Raw genomic sequence first — 20,738 nt, forward strand, 5'->3', positions numbered from 1 at the left:
ATAGCCTTCCTTCAAGATCCCTTTTACCCTGTACAAATCTCCCACTTTACCACCACCAAAGCACCCCCAGACCATCACATTGCCTCCACCATGCTTGACAGATGGCGTCAAGCACTCCTCCAGCATCTTTTCATTTGTTCTGCGTCTCACGGATGTTCTTCTTTGTGATCCGAAAACCTTTGCAAATCTGCCTAGAAGGCCAGCATCCCAGAGTCGCCTCTTCACTGTTGACCGTGAGACTGGTGTTTTGCGGGTACTATTTAATGAAGCTGCCAGTTGAGGACTTGTGAGGCGTCTGTTTCTCAAACTAGACACTCTAATGTACTTGTCCTCTTGCTCAATTGCGCACCGGGGCCTCCCACTCCTCTTTCTATTCTGGTTAGAGACAGTTTGCGCTGTTCTGTGAGGAAGTAGTACACAGCGTTGTACGAGATCTTCAGTTTCTTGGCAATTTTTCGCATGGAATTGCCTTCATTTCTCAGAACAAGAATAGACTGACGAGTTTCAGAAGAAAGTTCTTTGTTTCTGGCCATTTAGAGCCTGTAATCAAACACACAAATGCTGATGCTCCAGATACTCAACTTCTCTAAAGAAGGCCAGTTTTATTACTTATTTAATCAGCACAACAGTTTTCAGCTGTGCTAACATAATTGCAAAAGGTTTTCTAATGATCAATTAGTCTTTTAAAATGATAAACATGGATTAGCTAACACAGCGTGCCATTGGAACACAGGAGTGATGGTTGCTGATAATGGGCCTCTGTACACCTATGTAGATATTCCATTAAAAAATCAGCTGTTTCCAGCTACAATAGTCATTTACAACATTAACAATGTCTACACTGTATTTCTGATCAATTTGATGTTATTTTAATATACAAACAATGTGCTTTTCTTTCAAAAACAAAGACATTTCTAAGTGACACCTAACTTTTGAACGGTAGTGTATTACTGTATGTGGACTGATATGAGGTGAATGGAATGTAGTTACCAAGGCCCTTTGCTTAAAAACCTCTTAAGGATCGGTCGCTTTTTTTCCCAATTTTCGGCTAAAATGACATACCCAAATCTAACTGCCTTGTAGCTCAGGACCTGCAGCAAGGATATGCATATTATTGACACCATTTTAAAGGAAACATTTTGAAATTTGTGGAAATGTGAAATGAATGTAAGAGAATATAACACATTAGATTCGGTAAAAGATAATACAAAGAAAAGACAATGCGCTTTTTAAAATGTTTTACCATCTTTGAAATGCAAGAGGAGATGGCAGCAGTGTATGTGCAAAGTTTTAGACTGATCCAATGAACCATTGCATTTGTGTTCAAAATGGGGTGTCAATACTGCCCAGATGTGCCTAATTGGTTTATTAATAACTTTTTAAGTTCCTAACTGCACTCTCCGCAAACAATAGCATGGTATTCTTTCACTGTAATAGCTACTATAAATTGGACAGTGCCGTTAGATTAACAATCATTTAAGCTTTCTGCCAATATCAGAAATGTCTATGTCCTGGGAAATATTCTTGTTACTTACAATCTCATGCTAATCGTATTAGCCTACGTTATCTCAACCGTCACGAGCAGGACCATCAATCCTGTAGAGGTTAATGATCATTTTGTAATGTATTACAGTCTGATTTACTTGGACGGTTTCCCATTTGATGCCGAAATTCTACATAGAGTCATTTATCTTTTAATCATCTCAGGAATACAATGTGATGGCGTCATTAAATTGCACGTCCCATTTTGCTCACTGCTGTACAGTCATATAAGCATGGCATAAAATGAGTCTGGGAATGTGTAGGAAATATCTCAATACTTTTAGGAACAACACAAAATGTAAATATTGGGGAAAATGTATCTTAAGGGAATTAGGTCAGACCAGCCCACATTCAACCGTTACTGATTAAAACCATTATTATATATATATATATATTAATTGAACCATGACTGATGATAGAGAGGACTTTAGGTGAGAGTACATTGAACTTAAACATCATAACTATTGAATTGTTCTGTAATTCGGTGTGTAGTATTGATGGCTGTCTCAGGTTGAGTATTGCATGTGGAACTCTTTTATTTGGAAGAGGCCCTGGTGTGAAACATGAAAAGTTTCTTGCAGCAAAGATGTTGAAACATATGGCACACATTTGGCACAGCAGCCATGTAGTAAACAGTACTAAGAACAAAAACGCAAAACACTTTTGGTTACTTGTTAACAACGTTTGAAATTATTGTAAACTTCCTTCTTCTCTGCAGTTCCACAAACATTATTGTACCAGGTGACGATTCAGCTATCGATGTCCAGCAACAGGACACTGAAATCCGTAAGTTGTTCCAAACTACTTCTCCTTTGCTAAACTTATGAACCAACAGCCAAGTCTGACATAGGCCTAGCTAATTGACTGCAACTCACAAGACTTTTGCAGAGACATCCGTATGTGTTTCTCACAGCTTTGACTTTCAGAAAAAAAAATATAAAAACATAACCACAATGGTTGCTTCAAGGTGATGCAAGTCCTTTGCCAGTACAATTTGTTTTGACGGCGTTACATTACTTGTTTAATCTATCTCATTTGAATAATTTATATTCATAGATGATATTAAAAACATTTAAATTAATCACATGATTAGTTGTGGGATTATCACAATGAATGTCAAAATGAGGATATATAAAAACATTTCAAATTAATCACATGCTTTAGCCTAACGCATATGATTAATTATTAACCCACTGTTATCTATTAACCCCATGTTGTTCTAACATAGGCCTGAAAGTATTTTTTCTCTCTCTAGGATCACAAACAAAATGTCGTCCTGGTTTGCACACCTCAGTACCAGCTGGATTCTACTTCCAGGATCACTGGACGTCCCTGGTGTGTGACTCAAAATCCTTTCCCTCAGCTAAACTGATATCTGGATGCCTGAAGGACAAACAGATCCTTATGATGGGGGACTCCACTCTCCGTCAGTGGTTTGATTACCTGGAGGAAACTGTGCCAAGTATGATATAGTTTGTAATCAGTTTATTTTGTCAATATGTTTGTAGTCAAGTCCATGTGTTCAAATGGGTTTACATGGGTTAATAAAGCTTTGGCCAGGCAATTATGTAACTAGTATTGTTGAATGAAAAGACACCCAAGTAAGTCACCCAAATAACTTTTAGAACTTCTTTCTTTAATGCATATCCCAGCACATTGTTTGTCTGAATTCAGATATTTGCATAAAACTTATGATCCTTCTGCAGCATTGATACGCCTGAACCTTCACACATCAAGCAAATCGGGCCCCTTTGAGGCAGTCGACACCCAGTCCAACACCCGTATCATCTGGCGGGCCCATGGGATCCCTATACGGACAAGCAAGACCCCTTGGGCTGACCTTCACTACATCGCCAGGGAGGTGGAGGATATGGCAGGGGGTGCACACTCTGTAGTCGTCTTCACCATCTGGGCTCATTTCACCACATACCCATTGGCTATGTACGCACACCGTCTGGTCGTCATCCGTAGGGCTGTGGTGTCGCTCCTTAGCCGATCTCCCACTACCCTGGTAGTGATCAAGTCAGCCAACACGGGCTACAAGGATGTGTACGGCAGCGACTGGCTCTCCTGGCAGCTCGACATGGCACTCAGGGAAATATTCAAGGACTTGCCTCTGGTCCTCATTGACGTTTGGCAGATGACCTCCTGCCACTATTCTCCGGACAACATTCACCCACCCTCTGTGGTGATCCAAAATGAAGTGGATCTCTTCCTGTCCTTTGTTTGTCCACAGTGAAAAATGTTGTAGTCATGCCTGTAATAACATTGTGCCTTACTGTGTACAAAATGCTGTCTCCGAAAGGATTCTACAGTATATTGGAAAAGGGATTGTAATGTTAGGAAGATAATTCCTTTAAAAACTGTTTGCCTGATTCAAAATGAATGTAAAGCTTTTCTAACTGGCCTTATTTAAAAATAAAAACTACTTTAACTATGAACACTCTTCAAAACTATGGCAAACCACAGAGCTCAATGTTTTCTTTACAACCAAAATCCCCTCAACCTTTATCATTTCTGTTTCTCACACATTTCTGAGAATAGCATAACTATTAATATCCACAGAGAATCGATTCAAGAGAAGCGCTGATACCCAGTGCTCCTAGTTGTATTTTAAGCACTTAATGAGATTTTCATTTAAATATTATTTGATAGATTATTATTGACACTTAATACAGATTATGTGAATTTACTTTTAAATACATTATGTGCAATTGAGAAGGACACATGAGATTCGCAGTAAGAAACTCGTTGCAGGTTTTGAAAATCAGTGTTTTACTTTTAATCTTACCCAGTGATGTCACGGATACCTTTTATTTTTATCCACAGATTATAGAAAAGAAAGTGACACAATCTATTGTTTGTTGTTTACTCAGTAATTTGTTGAAGCACCTTTGGCACTGATTAGTCTTAAATATTCTTGGGTATGGCGCTACAAGCTTGGCACACCTGTATTTGGGGATTTTATCCCATTCTTCTCTGCAGAGCCTCTCAAGCTCTTGTCAGGTTGAATAGGGACCAGTTCTTATTCTCTAATAAGAGTCCCTCAACTTAAACATTGAACAGGAAGGACAAACATTACAGGTTTGGCTTATATATTTTGAAATAACTTTTATTAAAAACAAGAACAGTTTCTATGTCTTAGCTTGTCTTTGTCAATAATTTTTCTTCTAAGCAACCACACATGGACAACACAACATGGACTTGTTTGAGTTCAAATAAAGGCAGTTCCTTAAAAGTTTGGCTGCAACCATTTTTGACCGTTATCTTTCTCAGCAGACCACTTCCTCTGTAGGCCAAAGAGAAATTGTTTGTTTAAAGGCTCAATATATTTGGTACAAAAACTCTAAAAAACAGTGGTGTAAAGTACTTAAGGAGTAATGCTTTAAAGTACTACTTAAGTCATTTGGGTAGGGTATCTTTACTTTTCAAGTAATATACTTGGCTACTTTTACTTCACTACAATCCTAAAGAAAATGATGTACTTTTTACTCCATACATTGAGAGTTGGAGCGTACCCCTGGCTATCCGAAAATAAATAAAACACTAGAAAATGTGGCTGTCTCCTTTGCTTTGAAATGATTTATACTCTTCGATTTTGTAGTGTTTTATTCATTTACGGATAGCCAGGGGTACGCTCCAACTCTCAAACAACTCTCAGGCAGTAGGGATGACCAGGGATGTTCTCTTGATAAATGTGTGAATTAGACAATTTTCCGGTCCTGCTAAGCATTCAAAATGTAACAAGTACTTTTGGGTGTCAGGGAAAATGTATGGAGTACAAAGTACATAATTTTCTTTAGAAATGTAGTGAAGTAAAAGTAGCCAAGTATATTACTTGTAATGTAAAGTACAGATACCCCCAAAAAATGAATTAAGTAGTACTTTAAAGCATTACTCCTTAAGTACTTTACACCACTGTTTTTTGGAGTTTTTGTACCAAAGATATTGGGTCTTTAAACAAACAATTTCTCTTTGGCCTACAGAGGAAGTGGTCTGCTGAGAAAGAAAACCATCAAAAATAGTTGTAGCCAAACTTCTAAGGAACTTCCTTTATTTTAACTCAACCAAGTCCATGTTGTGTTGTCCATGCATGGTTCCTTAGCTTAGTTTTTCTCAGTCATGTTTTTCTTCTAAAACAATGGTATTATTGTAGTTATAGTTATCAAGAAACTGTTCTTGTTTTTAATAAAAGTTATTTCGAAATATAGACAGTGCCTTGCGAAAGTATTCGGCCCCCTTGAACTTTGCGACCTTTTGCCACATTTCAGGCTTCAAACATAAAGATATAAAACTGTATTTTTTTGTGAAGAATCAACAAGTGGGACACAATCATGAAGTGGAACGGCATTTATTGGATATTTCAAACTTTTTTAACAAATCAAAAACTGAAAAATTGGGCAAAATTATTCAGCCCCTTTACTTTCAGTGCAGCAAACTCTCTCCAGAAGTTCAGTGAGGATCTCTGAATGATCCAATGTTGACCTAAATGACTAATGATGATAAATACAATCCACCTGTGTGCAATCAAGTCTCCGTATAAATGCACCTGCACTGTGATAGTCTCAGAGGTCCGTCAAAAGCGCAGAGAGCATCACGAAGAACAAGGAACACACCAGGCAGTTCCGAGATACTGTTGTGAAGAAGTTTAAAGCCGGATTTGGATACAAAAAGATTTCCCAAGCTTTAAACATCCCAAGGAGCACTGTGCAAGTGATAATATTGAAATGGAAGGAGTATCAGACCACTGCAAATCTACCAAGACCTGGCCGTCCCTCTAAACTTTCAGCTCATACAAGGATCACTCTGGATGAACTGCAGAGATCTACAGCTGAGGTGGGAGACTCTGTCCATAGGACAACAATCAGTCATATATTGCACAAATCTGGCCTTTATGGAAGAGTGGCAAGAAGAAAGCCATTTCTTAAAGATATCCTTAAAAAGTGTTGTTTAAAGTTTGCCACAAGCCACCTGGGAGACACACCAAACATGTGGAAGAAGGTGCTCTGGTCAGATGAAACCAAAATTGAACTTTTTGGCAACAATGCAAAACGTTATGTTTGGTGTAAAAGCAACACAGCTGAATACACCATCCCCACTGTCAAACATGGTGGTGGCAGCATCATGGTTTGGGCCTGCTTTTCTTCAGCAGGGACAGGGAAGATGGTTAAAATTGATGGGAAGATGGATGGAGCCAAATACAGGACCATTCTGGAAGAAAACCTGATGGAGTCTGCAAAAGACCAGAGACTGGGACGGAGATTTGTCTTCCAACAAGACAATGATCCAAAACATAAAGCAAAATCTACAATGGAATGGTTCAAAAATAAACATATCCAGGTGTTAGAATGGCCAAGTCAAAGTCCAGACCTGAATCCAATCGAGAATCTGTGGAAAGAACTGAAAACTGCTGTTCACAAATGCTCTCCATCCAACCTCACTGAGCTCGAGCTGTTTTGCAAGGAGGAATGGGAAAAAATGTCAGTCTCTCGATGTGCAAAACTGATAGACATACCCCAAGCGACTTACAGCTGTAATCGCAGCAAAAGGTGGTGCTACAAAGTATTAACTTAAGGGGGCTGAATAATTTTGCACGCCCAATTTTTCAGTTTTTGATTTGTTAAAAAAGTTTGAAATATCCAATAAATGTCGTTCCACTTCATGATTGTGTCCCACTTGTTGTTGATTCTTCACAAAAAAATACAGTTTTATATCTTTATGTTTGAAGCCTGAAATGTGGCAAAAGGTCGCAAAGTTCAAGGGGGCCGAATACTTTCGCAAGGCACTGTATATATATATGCCAAACCTGTAAGGTTTGTCCTTCCTTTGAAATTATTTATACTCTTACATTTACTTTTGATACTTAAGTATATTTAAAAACAAACACTTTCAGACTTTTACTCAAATAGTTTTTTATTGGGTGACTTTAACTTGAGTCATTTTCTATACTCAAGTATGACAATTGGGTACTTTTTCCAACACTGCCGAATAGCAAGTCCTGCAGGCTCTCTCTTTTGTCTTATTTTGATTATTGTCCCATCTTGTGGTTGAGTGCTGCAAGGAAAGCCATAGTAAAGCTGCAGCTGGCCCAGAACAGAGCGGCACATCTGGCTCTTCATTGTAATCTGAGGGCTGATATAAATACTATGCATTCCAGTCTCTCTTGGTTAAGGGTTGAGAGACTGACTGCATCACTTCTGCTTTTTATAAGAAAGATTCATGTGTTGAAAATCACAAATTGTTTGCAAAGTCAACTTACACACAGCTCTGACACACACACTTAACCCACCAGACATGCCCCCAGGGGTCTTTTTACAGTTCCCAGGTCCAGAACAAATTCAACAAAGCGTAGGGTATTATATAGAGCCACTATTGCATGGAACTCCCTTCCATCTCATATTGCTCAAGTGAACAGCAAACCTTGTTTCAACAACCAGATAAAGCAATACCTTGCGGCACAACGCCTCTCCCCCTATTTGACCTAGATAGTCTGTGTGTATGTATTGATATGTAGGCTACGTGTGCCTTTGGTATAAGTTAATGATCTAGTTCTGTTCTTGTCTATTAATGTTCTGTATTATGTCATGTTTCATGTTTTGTGTGGACCCCAGGAAGAGTAGCTGCTGCTTTTGCAACAACTAATGGGGATCCTAACAAAATACCAATGCAGCCATTTTTATCTCAATATCAAATCATTTCTGGATAACAACTAGGTACCGTACTGTGATTTTAAAAAAATTATCTGAACAATGAGCAATTTTTCAAGCAAGAATTTTGCTCTGACTTTCAAATAGCCCTTACATTTCCCTTACACTAAAAGGGTGTTATCATATTTTCACAGTAAATCACTGGGCCTTTAAATTAATACCATGGTCTTAGCTTGTCTTAACATATTAGATTATAGTGATAGGGGAAATAACCTATACAGTTACGTATCAGAATATTATTTTTGATGATATATCGTATTGTTTTGACTATCGCAATATTATTTTTGCGCTGTTGGCTGTACCTGCACCAAAACTCCAGTATTTTGCCTTCATAGTTTGTTCTCCATCTTCTTTTTAAATAGGGAGCTAATTTGTTTTCAGCACTTTTATTTCCAATACTGATCAAAACCAGTTTTCTCACGGCTCTTGTCCCTCTGGTATCAGGATAAATATGACAATGAGTCACCGATTTTATGCTATGTATTTTTTATTAGCTAAGCAATAAGTGGTAAATGCAATTTTCGTATATACGGGCTCCCACCTCGCAGGGCAAAACAGAGAACTGACTTGTTCTTGACAAAGATAATATAAATATACTCTGACAGAAATAGTTCCTGCTTCCGAGCCGGCCTGTCAGAGTAGAGACTGGGCGTGGTTTAGACTCACCCAGCCTATCGTTGATTGTTGGCGCAGAGCTGGTCCCAGCCCCCTAAGCGCTTCAGCGGTCAGTGTTGTAGCTGTGCAGAATATGCAGTTATCAGGCACCTGGCTCCATTTATCTAACAAAATACAGTTTGCTCTCGCAACACTACGTTCTGAATGTGCCACCCCCAACTTATTGCACAGTTCCTATCTTCATGTTATTCTGTATTTTTTCCATCATGAGAAAGGCCCATGGCCCTGAAACTGTTAACAATGTCTCAAGTCAGCTTTGTTGCATAACACATACATCCACACAGGCTGATTTTATTTTATGTTAAAGGGACAGTGTACATTTATCACAGTTGTGTGTGTGTCTTTTGGCAGGGTATTTAATAAGTATTTTGGGGAAACACGAATGTCGAAGACATGAAACATCGAGACAAATTATTTGAGTTTGAGGGGATTATCATAATTATTAGGTTTTGTTTTTGTAGTAAATGTTTTGGGTTTAAGGGGATTTCCATGTTCCCAGAGACATGATATCTTAAAGGGGTACACTCACATATGAAATATTCTAAGTTTTTATTTTCTGAGTCTTAATTAAATAGGTGAAATCTTTTGATAAAGGAATGTTGTTTAATATAGTAAGGAACACTTCTTTGGAGGGGTGGTATGACTTATGACCTCCATTGTAACTTTCCTTTGTGGTCTGATCAGCCTCATTGGAAAGCCATTTGGATGGAGAATCTAGGGTCATTTGTAATACTGATATTAAGGTAATTTAATACAAAAAGGCAGTGAAATTTAAGTTATAGTGTCATTATATTTTCTCTGATGAATGTGGTGTGAAAATTAGCTAGGATAAGTTTTAATTATGGTAGACTCATGTTAAGTATTTGGGACATATTTTGAGCCAACAGGGCATGGAAGAAATTAAGATATTTGTGTTTGGTTTTAACACCTGTGTACAGGAGTGACAGTGTACCTGTGTAATGGGGGAGGGTGTCCGTATGGGGATTGCATGATAGCCAACTTGAGACAGTTCTGGGATTGGAGAAGAGGGTATCCTTGTAGCATAGGGGATCCCACAAAGGTGGATAGGTTTTCCATGATATGGGGGAAACCTGGGAGCACTGTTGAACTCTGTAAAGGTAATGAAATCCTACTAACCATCAAAACCATTAAGCTCTCTGATGCAGGCACTTACACCCTCGGACTACAAAGGACGGGACAGACACGATGGGTGTGTTTTCTATTAAGGTGCTGCCAAAACCACAGAGGTCCCAGACGAACCAGAGCCAGACACACTCCTCTACCACCCCTGGACCGAGCCTACCACCCACCACCACTGTGTCAAATCTCATTCAGGTAATTAACGTTAGAGACTATTCAGCTATTGATCAATTAGGCACTGAGACTGGTTTTGATGGTAGGGACAATTTGTGGCTGTCTTATATGAGGTATACAGCTAAGACCCTGAAAAGAAAGGACTGCATTATCTGTGGTAATGCTAGACCTGTTCTGGCTACACACCCATTTGCTATAGGAGAAGGAGAGGGGTGGTTGTGTATTCTGAGAGGTTTTTACCAGGTTCAGCCCAATTCAACTCTCTGTTCCTCTTTGAGCCTTGTGTTTCCTATAGTACCTCCTCATCGGGCCCCTTGGGGTGTTAAGGCATATGGGGGCAATTACAGTTGCATCACAGGTACAGGTAATGACATTGATTATGGGAGATTGCCTGAAGCTGATTACAGTAGTAACATAACCATCAATGCCACTTGGCCAGTTGCAGGCCTAAACCAAACTAGTGGTCTGGCTGATGTGTGGTGGATCTGTGGACCCAAAAGAGTGCCGAGACCCATTCTTAGAGGAGACTGGCAAGGTATGTGTACTCTGACCAATTTGATAATTCCACTGACCATTTTTGATGTTACTGCTGAACAGCTGTTGGGCTCTGTATCCAGGGGACCTGAAAACATTACATCCCATGGGAGACATAGATGTAGTGCTCCATGGACAGAGGATGTAGTTGACATACACACTAACCTGTTGGGGGTGCCAGTGTGGGTTCCTCATGAGTTTCAGGCCTTGGATAGGAATGATGGACTCTGGCACTTACTACCTATTATAGGTCCAGCCATAGTGGATGTAAGACAGACTGCATGGATTAATTATATCTACTATAATCAACAGCGTTTTGTGAATTACTCCCGTGATGCACTCACTGGTCTGTCTGAACAGCTTGAGGCCACATCTAGGGTTGCCAGACAGAATAGACTTGCTTTGGATATGCTTCTTGCCAGTCAGGGGGGTGTCTGCAAGATGTTCGGTGAACAATGTTGCACGTATATTCCTAATAACACCAGTCCAGATGGTAGTTTATCTAAGGCCCTTAGTGGGCTTGATGCACTATCTGCTGAGATGAGGACCATGGCAGGGGTGGAGGAGTCTGGACTGTTCTCTTGGTTGGGAGCCTGGTTTGGTAAGTACACTGGTATGGTGGTTACTGGATTTCTGACCCTAATTCTTGTATTTTTATTATTGATGTGTTGTGCTGCTTGCATCATACCGTGTTTTAAGAAGTCTGTTACAGATGTGGTGAAGGCTTCAGGCATGATGCCTTTGCTTGATGCTCCAGTTGGAGATGCTGATACTGAATCATGCTTTCAGGGGAGGATGAGACTGACTGAGGATGACCCATGGTATGCTGTGGGTGAGGTAGTAGAATAAATATTACACCACCACAGTTCCTTGTTTTACATTTTTTTATGATAGGTTTTCTTTCCAGTATGTTTGTTCTTCCTGTTGTGAAGGTTTGGAGTCCCTGGGTGGCATGGTGCCCACCTGGTGCAGGATAGGAGGTGCTGAGAGAACCAGATGGTTTATAATAATGCTTTGCTCTCTTTTACTCTGTTTTCCATTACCAAAGTTTTATCTTACATGTCAATAAACAGTAAAGTCTTATCCTGTTTTTGTCTAAAGGGGGAGACAAAAGTATATATCACTTGTTGATTTGTATTTTTTCTTGGATTATTTTTCTTTGCTGTTTTTCTGTAAAAAAAAAATAATAATAATAATAATAATTACGTTTTATTAATAATAAACGTTTTATTATTTTCATGAAATACTATTAACATGTTGGGACCGCTGAAATAAAGGATAATGAGTGACACCCTAGCGGGTGTCAAAAGGGGGACTTAAATTTAACACCATTTTCTTTTATTCTGTTTTTAAATGAGCTGTTGTTCTCTTTTGACATGAGGGTTTTAAGTTCCTAGGTGGCTGGTAGCCAATCTAGTACATAGTGGGATCGAATGGAGGACATGAAGGTATTTTAAACTTTGTAACTGTTATATGATTCATTGCTGAATTTTTGTTCACACCCTTGGAGGTGTGAAAAGGGGGGATTGTTGGATTCTGTGTTTTACATTATAGCCATTACCATATATATGATTGAATATTATCTGCTGTTGGCTTGTGTGGATGTATGTATGTGTTATGCAACATAGCTGACTTGAAACATTGTTAACAGTGTTAGGGCCATGGTCCTTTCTCATGATGGAAAAATACAGAGTAGCATGAAGACAGAAACTGTTCAATGAGTTGGGGGGGGGGGGGCACATTCACAAAGTTGCATTTGTCATGTATTACTTAGCTAATAAAAAATACATAGTATAAAATCGGTGACTCATTGTTATATTTATCCTGATACCAGATTCGAATTTACGCAACTCTAACAGTGTAAGCACCTTTTCACTAGAAACTTTCTTGTGTTCAAAATACCGTCAGTGCGAAATAGCTAGAAAGCTTTCGTATTTCCACTTGGCTGTACGTACCTACGGTTACGAGAACGATAAATCAAGTGCAATACCTGAGTCGGCCTGTGTCGAGCAGCAAAACACCGGAAAGCTTCTAGCCTGCAGGAAAGTTACAAGAAGAACAAGAATCCGGCCATGTGACACTTGTTGTTTATGGATTTTTCGCTCATACAGGATGTCTGGACCCTGGACAGATAACGGGTAGGTCGCCAGTTCGTCCCTTGTTGTCAGAAATACAGCATGTTACACATTTGTTTTGTGTTTGTTAAAGTGTTTGGTTTAAAAAACGTGTTAAATCAGTAAGGAAGGTTACGTAACTAAGGTGAATAAAGAAAGTTGCATTCACAACATAGAATGTGTGGATATTTTTGTTGCATTACTTGCGTATATTTGGATATCATTCTCACTTATTATTTTAGCCACCTATACAGTAGACTATATATTCCCCTTTTTCCTCTTTGCATCTTCAAAGACATTGCCACTTAATCTGTATTCACCTTGTGACTTCTCCTTGGAAGAAGGAGAGAGGGACCCAAGGAGGTACGTAAAGGAGTTGATGAAATCCTGTTAAGACAGACAATCAGGTGAGAGGAGGTCCTAACTAGTCAATGATCTACATTGATCAAAACATGTAGACACTGTAGCCTTTAAGGACTGGAGTTGCACACATGCCATAGAACAACATGAACAAGGAAGTGACAGACTAATAGTGCATTGTTGGTAAATGGTGACAGACTGACTGATCTGCAAGTAACAATAGATATGTATTTGTTAGGCAAAGTGATTTGTAGATCAGTCAGTCTGTGTGTGTAGGAGGATGAAGACCTTTAGTGACGTGCAGGACATAGTAAAACACACAGCTATCAATGACATGCAGCTTTTCTCATAGACGGGGGAGGTTACTATGTGAAGGAATGTGTTAGGATTGGAAGTTTTCTCTTTATGTTTATTTTGAGATGGTATGGCCTCTGAGGACCCCCAAGACCAACTGGATGAGGCTATTAAAAAGGCAGAACGCCTTGCTGAGGAGCTCAACCAAGAGAAGGACCCACAAGCCCAACTGGACGAGGCCATTAACGAGGCAAAAAGACTGGCTGAGGAGCTCAACCCAGAACGGGTAATGTAACAAGTCGTACATTACCGGTAATGTAACCCCTACAGCTCCCATACGTGCATAAATATTCCCAACACAACCCCAGCACCACAGCGTTATGATTTATCATTGCTTTTTGTTTGTCAAAGTAGACCCCACATGCCACAAATGTGAATATAAACGTAGACTCCGTGATATGACCTGAACATGGGCATCAATGATATTGCCCATTGAGCATGAGGCACATGGGTGCACTTGTTAGCATCCTTGTGAACTTCTACACATGTTAGCAGTGTGAGTGAGCCAGAACATGGTTCTACTGCAGGTGCCTTTCCTCAGCTGACAAATCACTTCACCTTATGTGAAAATACAATTATTGCTTGTGCTCCATATGTGCACAAACAAGCCATGCTTGTGGGAGACTTTTATTAGTGGGCCTGCCATGATAATTGAAATGCACTTTTTAGGAAAATAAGAAGAAAAAGACAAACAAGGCTCCAGGGATTAGGTTCAGATGGAGACAAAGGGATGAGAGAGGACAGATTGTTTCTCAAACCAGGAAGGTAACTACATCCACTTCTGTTGGTAAGTTTAATCCTGTCTAGGTGTTTAATTTTATTGATCCCTGATCTGACTTTTTCCTTTCAATCATACTGTATCATAGCATATCAAACATTTGTTGCCGTGCCATAGGCCAGTCTAGTACCATCTACCCACAGCACATAATATATTACATGCAGGTCTGATCCCACCTTTCCCTGTCTCTAACTGTTGTCTGTCTCTGATGAAAATACATATTTAACGAAAGGAGTGGCTCCAAGGGCCAGTACATCAAGAGCCAGACTAGTGCAACATTTTGGGCCAGTCACTGAGGAAGAATCAGGTATTGATGAGAGATTGAATATATTAATCTATACCATTCCTTGTTATTCAGTGGCCTTGTAATTAATTGATTGTATTTTTATAAAATCTGTAATTGATAGTTGAAACAATAACAAAGCACACTCCCTTCTCCTGTTTTGGTTAAAAGCTGAGTGATGGGGTTGGCGAAATGTAACCACTTTCAACTTATTGACAGAGCTATTATTGCAATAACTTACCATCAATGTTATTAAAATAATAGTTTTAACCATATAGCATTAATATAAATCCAAAAATGGCTTTATCAACTTCTGAATGTCCCTTTAAGTCTAATCCTTTCCTTTTTTGCACATCTTATTTTAGAGAGGAGGACCAGTGGATTGGAATCAACTCCAGTTTTAAACATTGATGAAGAAATAGGTATGTTAATATTGTTTTACTTTCAAAATTGGGGTCATCTTGGTGTTACTGAATTATACTGCATTACATCTTTATTTTGACAGTGATGCAACATTTTTAAATGTGTTTCCAGAATTTTGGATTTGAGATCAAATGTTTGATATGAGGTTACAGTACAGAATGTCACCTTTTATTTCAAGGTATTTTTAGACTTTTCTGATTTACCGTTTCGAAATGAAGGCACTTTATATGTCTAGTTGCAAGTTTTACTAGTCGTATGTACAGGATACGGATGGTAACACGATCCAACAAAATGTTTACTTGCAGGTAGCTTCTCGACAAAGCAAATGAAAATGCTGGAGTGTAGAGACAAAATCAACATTTTAGGATCACTGTCCAAATACTTCTGTAGGGGAGTACAATAACAACATCCTGGTACTTTTGTAGGGGAGTGCAATAACAACATCCTGGTACTTCTGTAGGGGAGGGCAATAACAACATCCTGGTACTTCTGTAGGGGAGTGCAATAACAACATCCTGTTACTTCTGTAGGGGAGGGCAATAACAACATCCTGGTACTTCTGTAGGGGAGTGCAATAACAACATCCTGGCAGAGCTTTTTCTTCCACATTTCCTTTAATATGAAGCAATCTCCCATTCCACATTATGGAATTAGTCTTAGTGGAATTCATTCAAATCCACTATTGGAATGTTTACACAGTGTCTTTCCTTTTGTAACCACTGTCTGTAATTGTGGAATCTGGAAAAATGTGCCTTTGAGGAGAGTTTACTCTGTAGTCAGAATACACTGAGTGTACAAAATATTCCTAATATTGAGTTGTACTTTCTTTTGCCCTCAGAACAGCCTCAATTCGTCAGGGCATGGCCTCTACAAGGTGTCGAAAGCGTTCCACAGGGATGCTGGCCCATGTTGACTCAAATGCTTCCCACAGTTGTGTCAATTTGGCTGGATGTCCTTTGGGTGGTGGACCATTCTTGATACACACGGGTAAATGTGGATCGTGAAAAACCCAGCAGTGTTGCAGTTCTTGACACAAACCGTTGAACCTGGCACCTACTACCATACCCCTTTCAAAGGCACTTAAATATTTTGTCTTGCCCAGTCACCCTCTGAATGGCACACATACACAATCCATGTCTCAATTGTCTCAACGCTTAAACATCCTTCTTAAACCTGTCTTCTCCCCTTTATCTACACTGGTGGATTTAGCAGGTGACATCAATAAGGGAACATGGCTTTCACCTGGTCAGTCTGTCAGGGAAAGATAATGTTTTGTACTCAGTGTGTTGTTGCTGTTTTAAGAACATTCAGCATTTCTATTCGATGATGGGATCAAGTTATATTGTTTGATATTCCAATTTAGACTTAACTCAACATTTTGGTCTGCCATGTAATTGAATTTACTGTAGAATCAAAGCTGATGTTTTTGGCTTGTCACACCATAGATTGGGCAGAGATATATTTGCTGTCACCTACTTACAGCCCTATGTGTGTTTTAACAGATTAATTATATCATAGTCTTAATTGAATCATTTTCCCATTTTTATCATAGTCTTAATTGAATCATTTTCCCATTTTTGTTTTCAAAAAAGCAATACTTCATAGAGAAATTAACATCCTCCTAGCTGACTTAGAAGACCCTGAGTGTTCAAATCCTGCTGTGCCTGGTGCATCACACAGTTGGAGTGTGAGGAAGGAACTCTCATAGGATAGGTGGAGGGAGTCCAGGCCTGAGATTGTAGATTCTCTGCTGGCTGCAGTGCATGCTTCTCAGAAGATCTGTCAGTCATGCAATGTGAAAAGGGCTATTCTGCGATGTAGAGACTGTCTGCCGAAACAGCTTTACTGCGAAGACTGCGATGTCTCTACACATGCAAAGTTCCCCCTGCACAACAGAGAGTTCATGATCGAGGGGTTCTACACGCCCCTTCCTCCAACTGAAATAGGACTGGCCTCGGGCCATCTGACTCAAAGGCAGACTCGTTATACCCTTTCCAATAAAAACCTATCATTTTGGAGAGATGGTAATCCTCTCTCTTCAAGTCCAGGGTCGTTACACCACTCCCTCTGTTCAGAAATGCAATACACTTTACAAGGGCTTCTTTTTGACAGTCAATTTCCAACTTCTGATCTCCATTGTAGCGAACACAGGGGGTAGCTCAGTGCCCCAGCTAGATTTTAAAAACCTAACCACTGTCCCGTTAACACTTCCCCCCCGAAAACATTATTTCTACCTCTACTCTTCTACTTCCCTTGTCTAGGGTTATGGAAAAGGGGTATGTGGAGCATCCCAGTGGTCAGCAGCTAAAGAGTCGTCAAGGAAAACAAACAACAAACTTGATGAAGAGGGACTTGAAGTTGCCGTCTGCCTCCACGGAATACTTCTAAGGAGCCTCAACATGATGCGTGGAGAGATACTTGCGTACCCACTGTTCTTGCAGAAGGAATTGTCTGGCAGCAGGAACATACAATGCATGTGTACGGATGTGATCTGCAAATTTTGGCCCTACCTGACCAAAGTTGCCCTTCATTGTCCAGAGCTCGCCACTCTTCTAGACATGAAGCCCCTTCTTTCTGTCATGCATACAAAGGCACATCGTTTGAAATGCCAGGTGAGTTTTTCTTTATTAAACTGGTCAGAGAATTTCCAGCGTCAGTCCTTTACAAGGCTTCCCATTTAGATGTTTGTTATTCACATAATTGCAATATTAAGTCAATATTTTTTTTAATGTAAATTAAGATTAAGTGGGGAGGACGGAATCAGGAAGGAGCTGGCACAACTCTGGGGGAGGAAGTGGAACAAGGCTTCTTGTCGAGGGCTGCAATCTGTTCCAAGCAAATGTCCAAAGGAGGTAAACATTTTGTTTAAGGTTGTTCTATTCAGTTATGTTAGTACTTATCTGGAATAAGGAGTTCTATTTGGCTTTTCTAGCAAGAACAGACATGCTAACCATCCAGGCCATGGGGTGGAACAGAAGGAAGAACAACAACATGCACAGAGTATTGTCCAGAAGATACTTGAAGGTGTATTGTGTGGATCAATACATTTATTTCAGAAGTATTATATCTATGCATTTAATTTATTTTAAAAAAATTAATTATTCTGTTTTGTTTTTGTCATAATATTCAGACAACAGCAAAAATCCAGGAGACCCAGACTCGAAAAGTTTAGGAGTGATTTGGGTGTAGGCGATGAGACTCTGTACAACTGGACAACGGAAGTTCAGCAATGGGCTAATACAGGTAAATTGATTTAAAAAAGAAATCATCCTAAATGTAGCTCTCCTGGACTGTCTCCTCGACGTAGTGGAGAGGCTTGCGTACTCCAATGACCCTGAGAGCTAACCTTTAGAGGGTGTTTTCCATCGGCAGGTGCAATCAAGCCGGACAGGTGGAAGGGTAGGAGGCAGACAAAACATTCCCTGGTTATCCAGGTTGGGGATCACTCACCGCCCACATAACCAGTCATTTGTTCCAGAAACCTTCACAGGCCCTATGTTCCTCCAGGAAGTGAGTGCAACTACGCACCGTTGGAGATACGTTGTTAATTTATAGATTTATTGTATTTCAGAGGAAACAAATGAGAACATGGATGGTCATCAGGTACTACATAGAACAATTGAAGTCCTGTTTCTTAGCATCAAACAAAGGAAACAGAACCTCTACTGTCAGACAGGTTTGTTATATTTCAAGAATATTGAATTACACACATTTCATTTCTTTCATTTCAAAGCCATGCAATTTAACAAATAATTCCATTCTCCTTTCGTTTTGATGACAGAAGGATACAAGAAAAGACACCCTCTGTGCAGAAAGATATTGGAAGAAAAGGACAAATGGACAGCTGCCATAGACGAGTACAACACCCTTGTACCAGATTCAGCAATACCATCTGCAGATGAGATCCTTTCTGCAGACCTTCATGCATGGACAAAGTAAGTAGTATGTTTGTGTGTCACAATAACTATGTTTCTGTTTGCTATCTGTTTGTTCAGTTGCGCAAACACAGACAGCACTGCCAAAGTTACAAATCCACATTGCATTCTTATGAATTTACAGCTGACCTACTCACAAAGAAAATAGCCTTTGACCAGGTGATGCTCCGGAGACGGCTGAAGGAGGAAGAGTTAATTCTCCTTAAAGGAAGTCTAGCAGCACTGGGAAAGCCTAAAGAGGGAATCGGAGAATGTACAAGACCTTGCTTCACATGTGGCACTTGACCTAAGCAGGCAAAGTAGGGGAACTTTCATTAATATGTACAATTGATGTTGGCACCCTGTAATTGCTATTGAATTTAAGGAATACTTCATTGTATTTACCCTACACATTACAATTGTTGGTGTTAGGCTGGCAATTGAATCAGTCAGAAGCTGGGAGCAGAGGTCTCTTCTCCATGCTTCAGAGGAGAGTCAGCAGCCTCAGAAGATACCAGGACTCTGTCAAGCTGATATACAGCAAAGCTATGGGCCAAGACACCTCCCTCGTAGAAAATAACTTCATAGATGACCTCCTGGAAGAGGACCTAGATGACATCTATGACAGCATCCACTACAGCTCTGATGACGAGGAATCTATCACAGACTGAAGGTGTTCGTTTGGGTGGGTGCAGTTTGCACTGGGTAAAAAGTGATTCCATTTGTTTTGCATGTGTGTTTTATCTGCCTTCGTAAACGCAAATATTAAACGCAAATATTTAATAACATAGTAAAATGAATCGGTACAAACATAAAAGACAAAAATACTCAACTTCTGACTACTTTAATACACATAAGTGAATTTATCACAATACATTTGGTCCCCCAAAATGGGGGGGTTGTGTACAAAATGTGCTGTAATTGCTAAAGTTCACCAGATATGGAAGAAAATACCCTCAAATTAAAACTGATAGTCTGCACTTCAGCATCATAGTAAGTGTATCATTTTAAATCCAAAGTGCTGGAGTACAGAACCAAACAACAACAAATGTGTCACAGTTGCAATACGTTTGTAGCTCACGTTATATGAAGAATATCTAAATGCACATTGTCATGAAACTGATTGAGATCAAATGGTTGGCATGCTGATGCTCCATGAATGCTTCAATCATGGTGAAGTTGGCCAACCATTTATGATTGACAGTGATACATGTGAGGGAGAGTGAGGAATACATTTGTGCATAAAGTAGGTTAAACTGGAGAAATGCGGTCCTCTGCCTTGATCCAGTCATCGTCCCATTTCTTGCCACTGTAAGACAAGAAAGAAAAGATAAGGAATGTCATGTTTTTAAGCAGAAATAGATCATAAATCATTCAATATGTAATTGTGAGCAAGTAAAGCGGCCATTGTTTCTCCCGGTGTTACTGAAAAACCTACACACCAGGTTGATATATTATCAAATATATATTTTAAACCATTTTCCACCATAATTTGCAAATAAATTCATAAAAAATCCTACAATGTGATTTTATGGATTTTTCTTCCTCATTTTGTCTGTCATAGTTGAAGTGTACCTATGATGAAAATTACAGGCCTCTCATCTTTTTAAGTGGGAGAACTTGCACAATTGGTGGCTGACTAAATACTTTTTTGCCCCACTGTATGTCTATAATTTTTTTGTAATGACTTGGTGTTGCCTATCTTGGCCAGGGCACTCTTGAAAAATAGATTTTAATCTC

At 39.5% G+C, this 20,738-nt stretch overlaps 1 protein-coding gene and 1 long non-coding RNA gene across 2 annotated transcripts in view; both read left to right on the top strand.

Annotated features, from left to right (window-relative positions):
- LOC110489017 (NXPE family member 3) overlaps positions 1 to 3,791 on the top strand; it is a 38,722-nt gene extending 34,931 nt beyond the window's left edge. Inside the window, exons 4-6 of the mRNA XM_036943178.1 lie at positions 2,261 to 2,328; positions 2,798 to 3,004; positions 3,249 to 3,791. Of these exons, the coding sequence (XP_036799073.1) occupies positions 2,261 to 2,328; positions 2,798 to 3,004; positions 3,249 to 3,781 (808 nt within the window). The 3' untranslated portion in view covers positions 3,782 to 3,791. The remainder of the gene's footprint in view (positions 1 to 2,260; positions 2,329 to 2,797; positions 3,005 to 3,248) is intronic.
- A 12,227-nt stretch (positions 3,792 to 16,018) lies between these two features.
- LOC110489020 lies at positions 16,019 to 20,512 on the top strand. Its single transcript, XR_005035957.1, has 9 exons — positions 16,019 to 16,071; positions 17,346 to 17,696; positions 17,825 to 17,936; positions 18,017 to 18,108; positions 18,215 to 18,327; positions 18,656 to 18,760; positions 18,866 to 19,019; positions 19,144 to 19,318; positions 19,431 to 20,512. It is a non-coding gene; the product is annotated as an uncharacterized LOC110489020 (long non-coding RNA).
- Positions 20,513 to 20,738: the final 226 nt, after the last annotated feature.

The sequence above is a fragment of the Oncorhynchus mykiss genome, chromosome 14 (genome assembly GCF_013265735.2).
Source record: "Oncorhynchus mykiss isolate Arlee chromosome 14, USDA_OmykA_1.1, whole genome shotgun sequence".
In the NCBI taxonomy this organism is placed as follows: domain Eukaryota; kingdom Metazoa; phylum Chordata; class Actinopteri; order Salmoniformes; family Salmonidae; genus Oncorhynchus; species Oncorhynchus mykiss.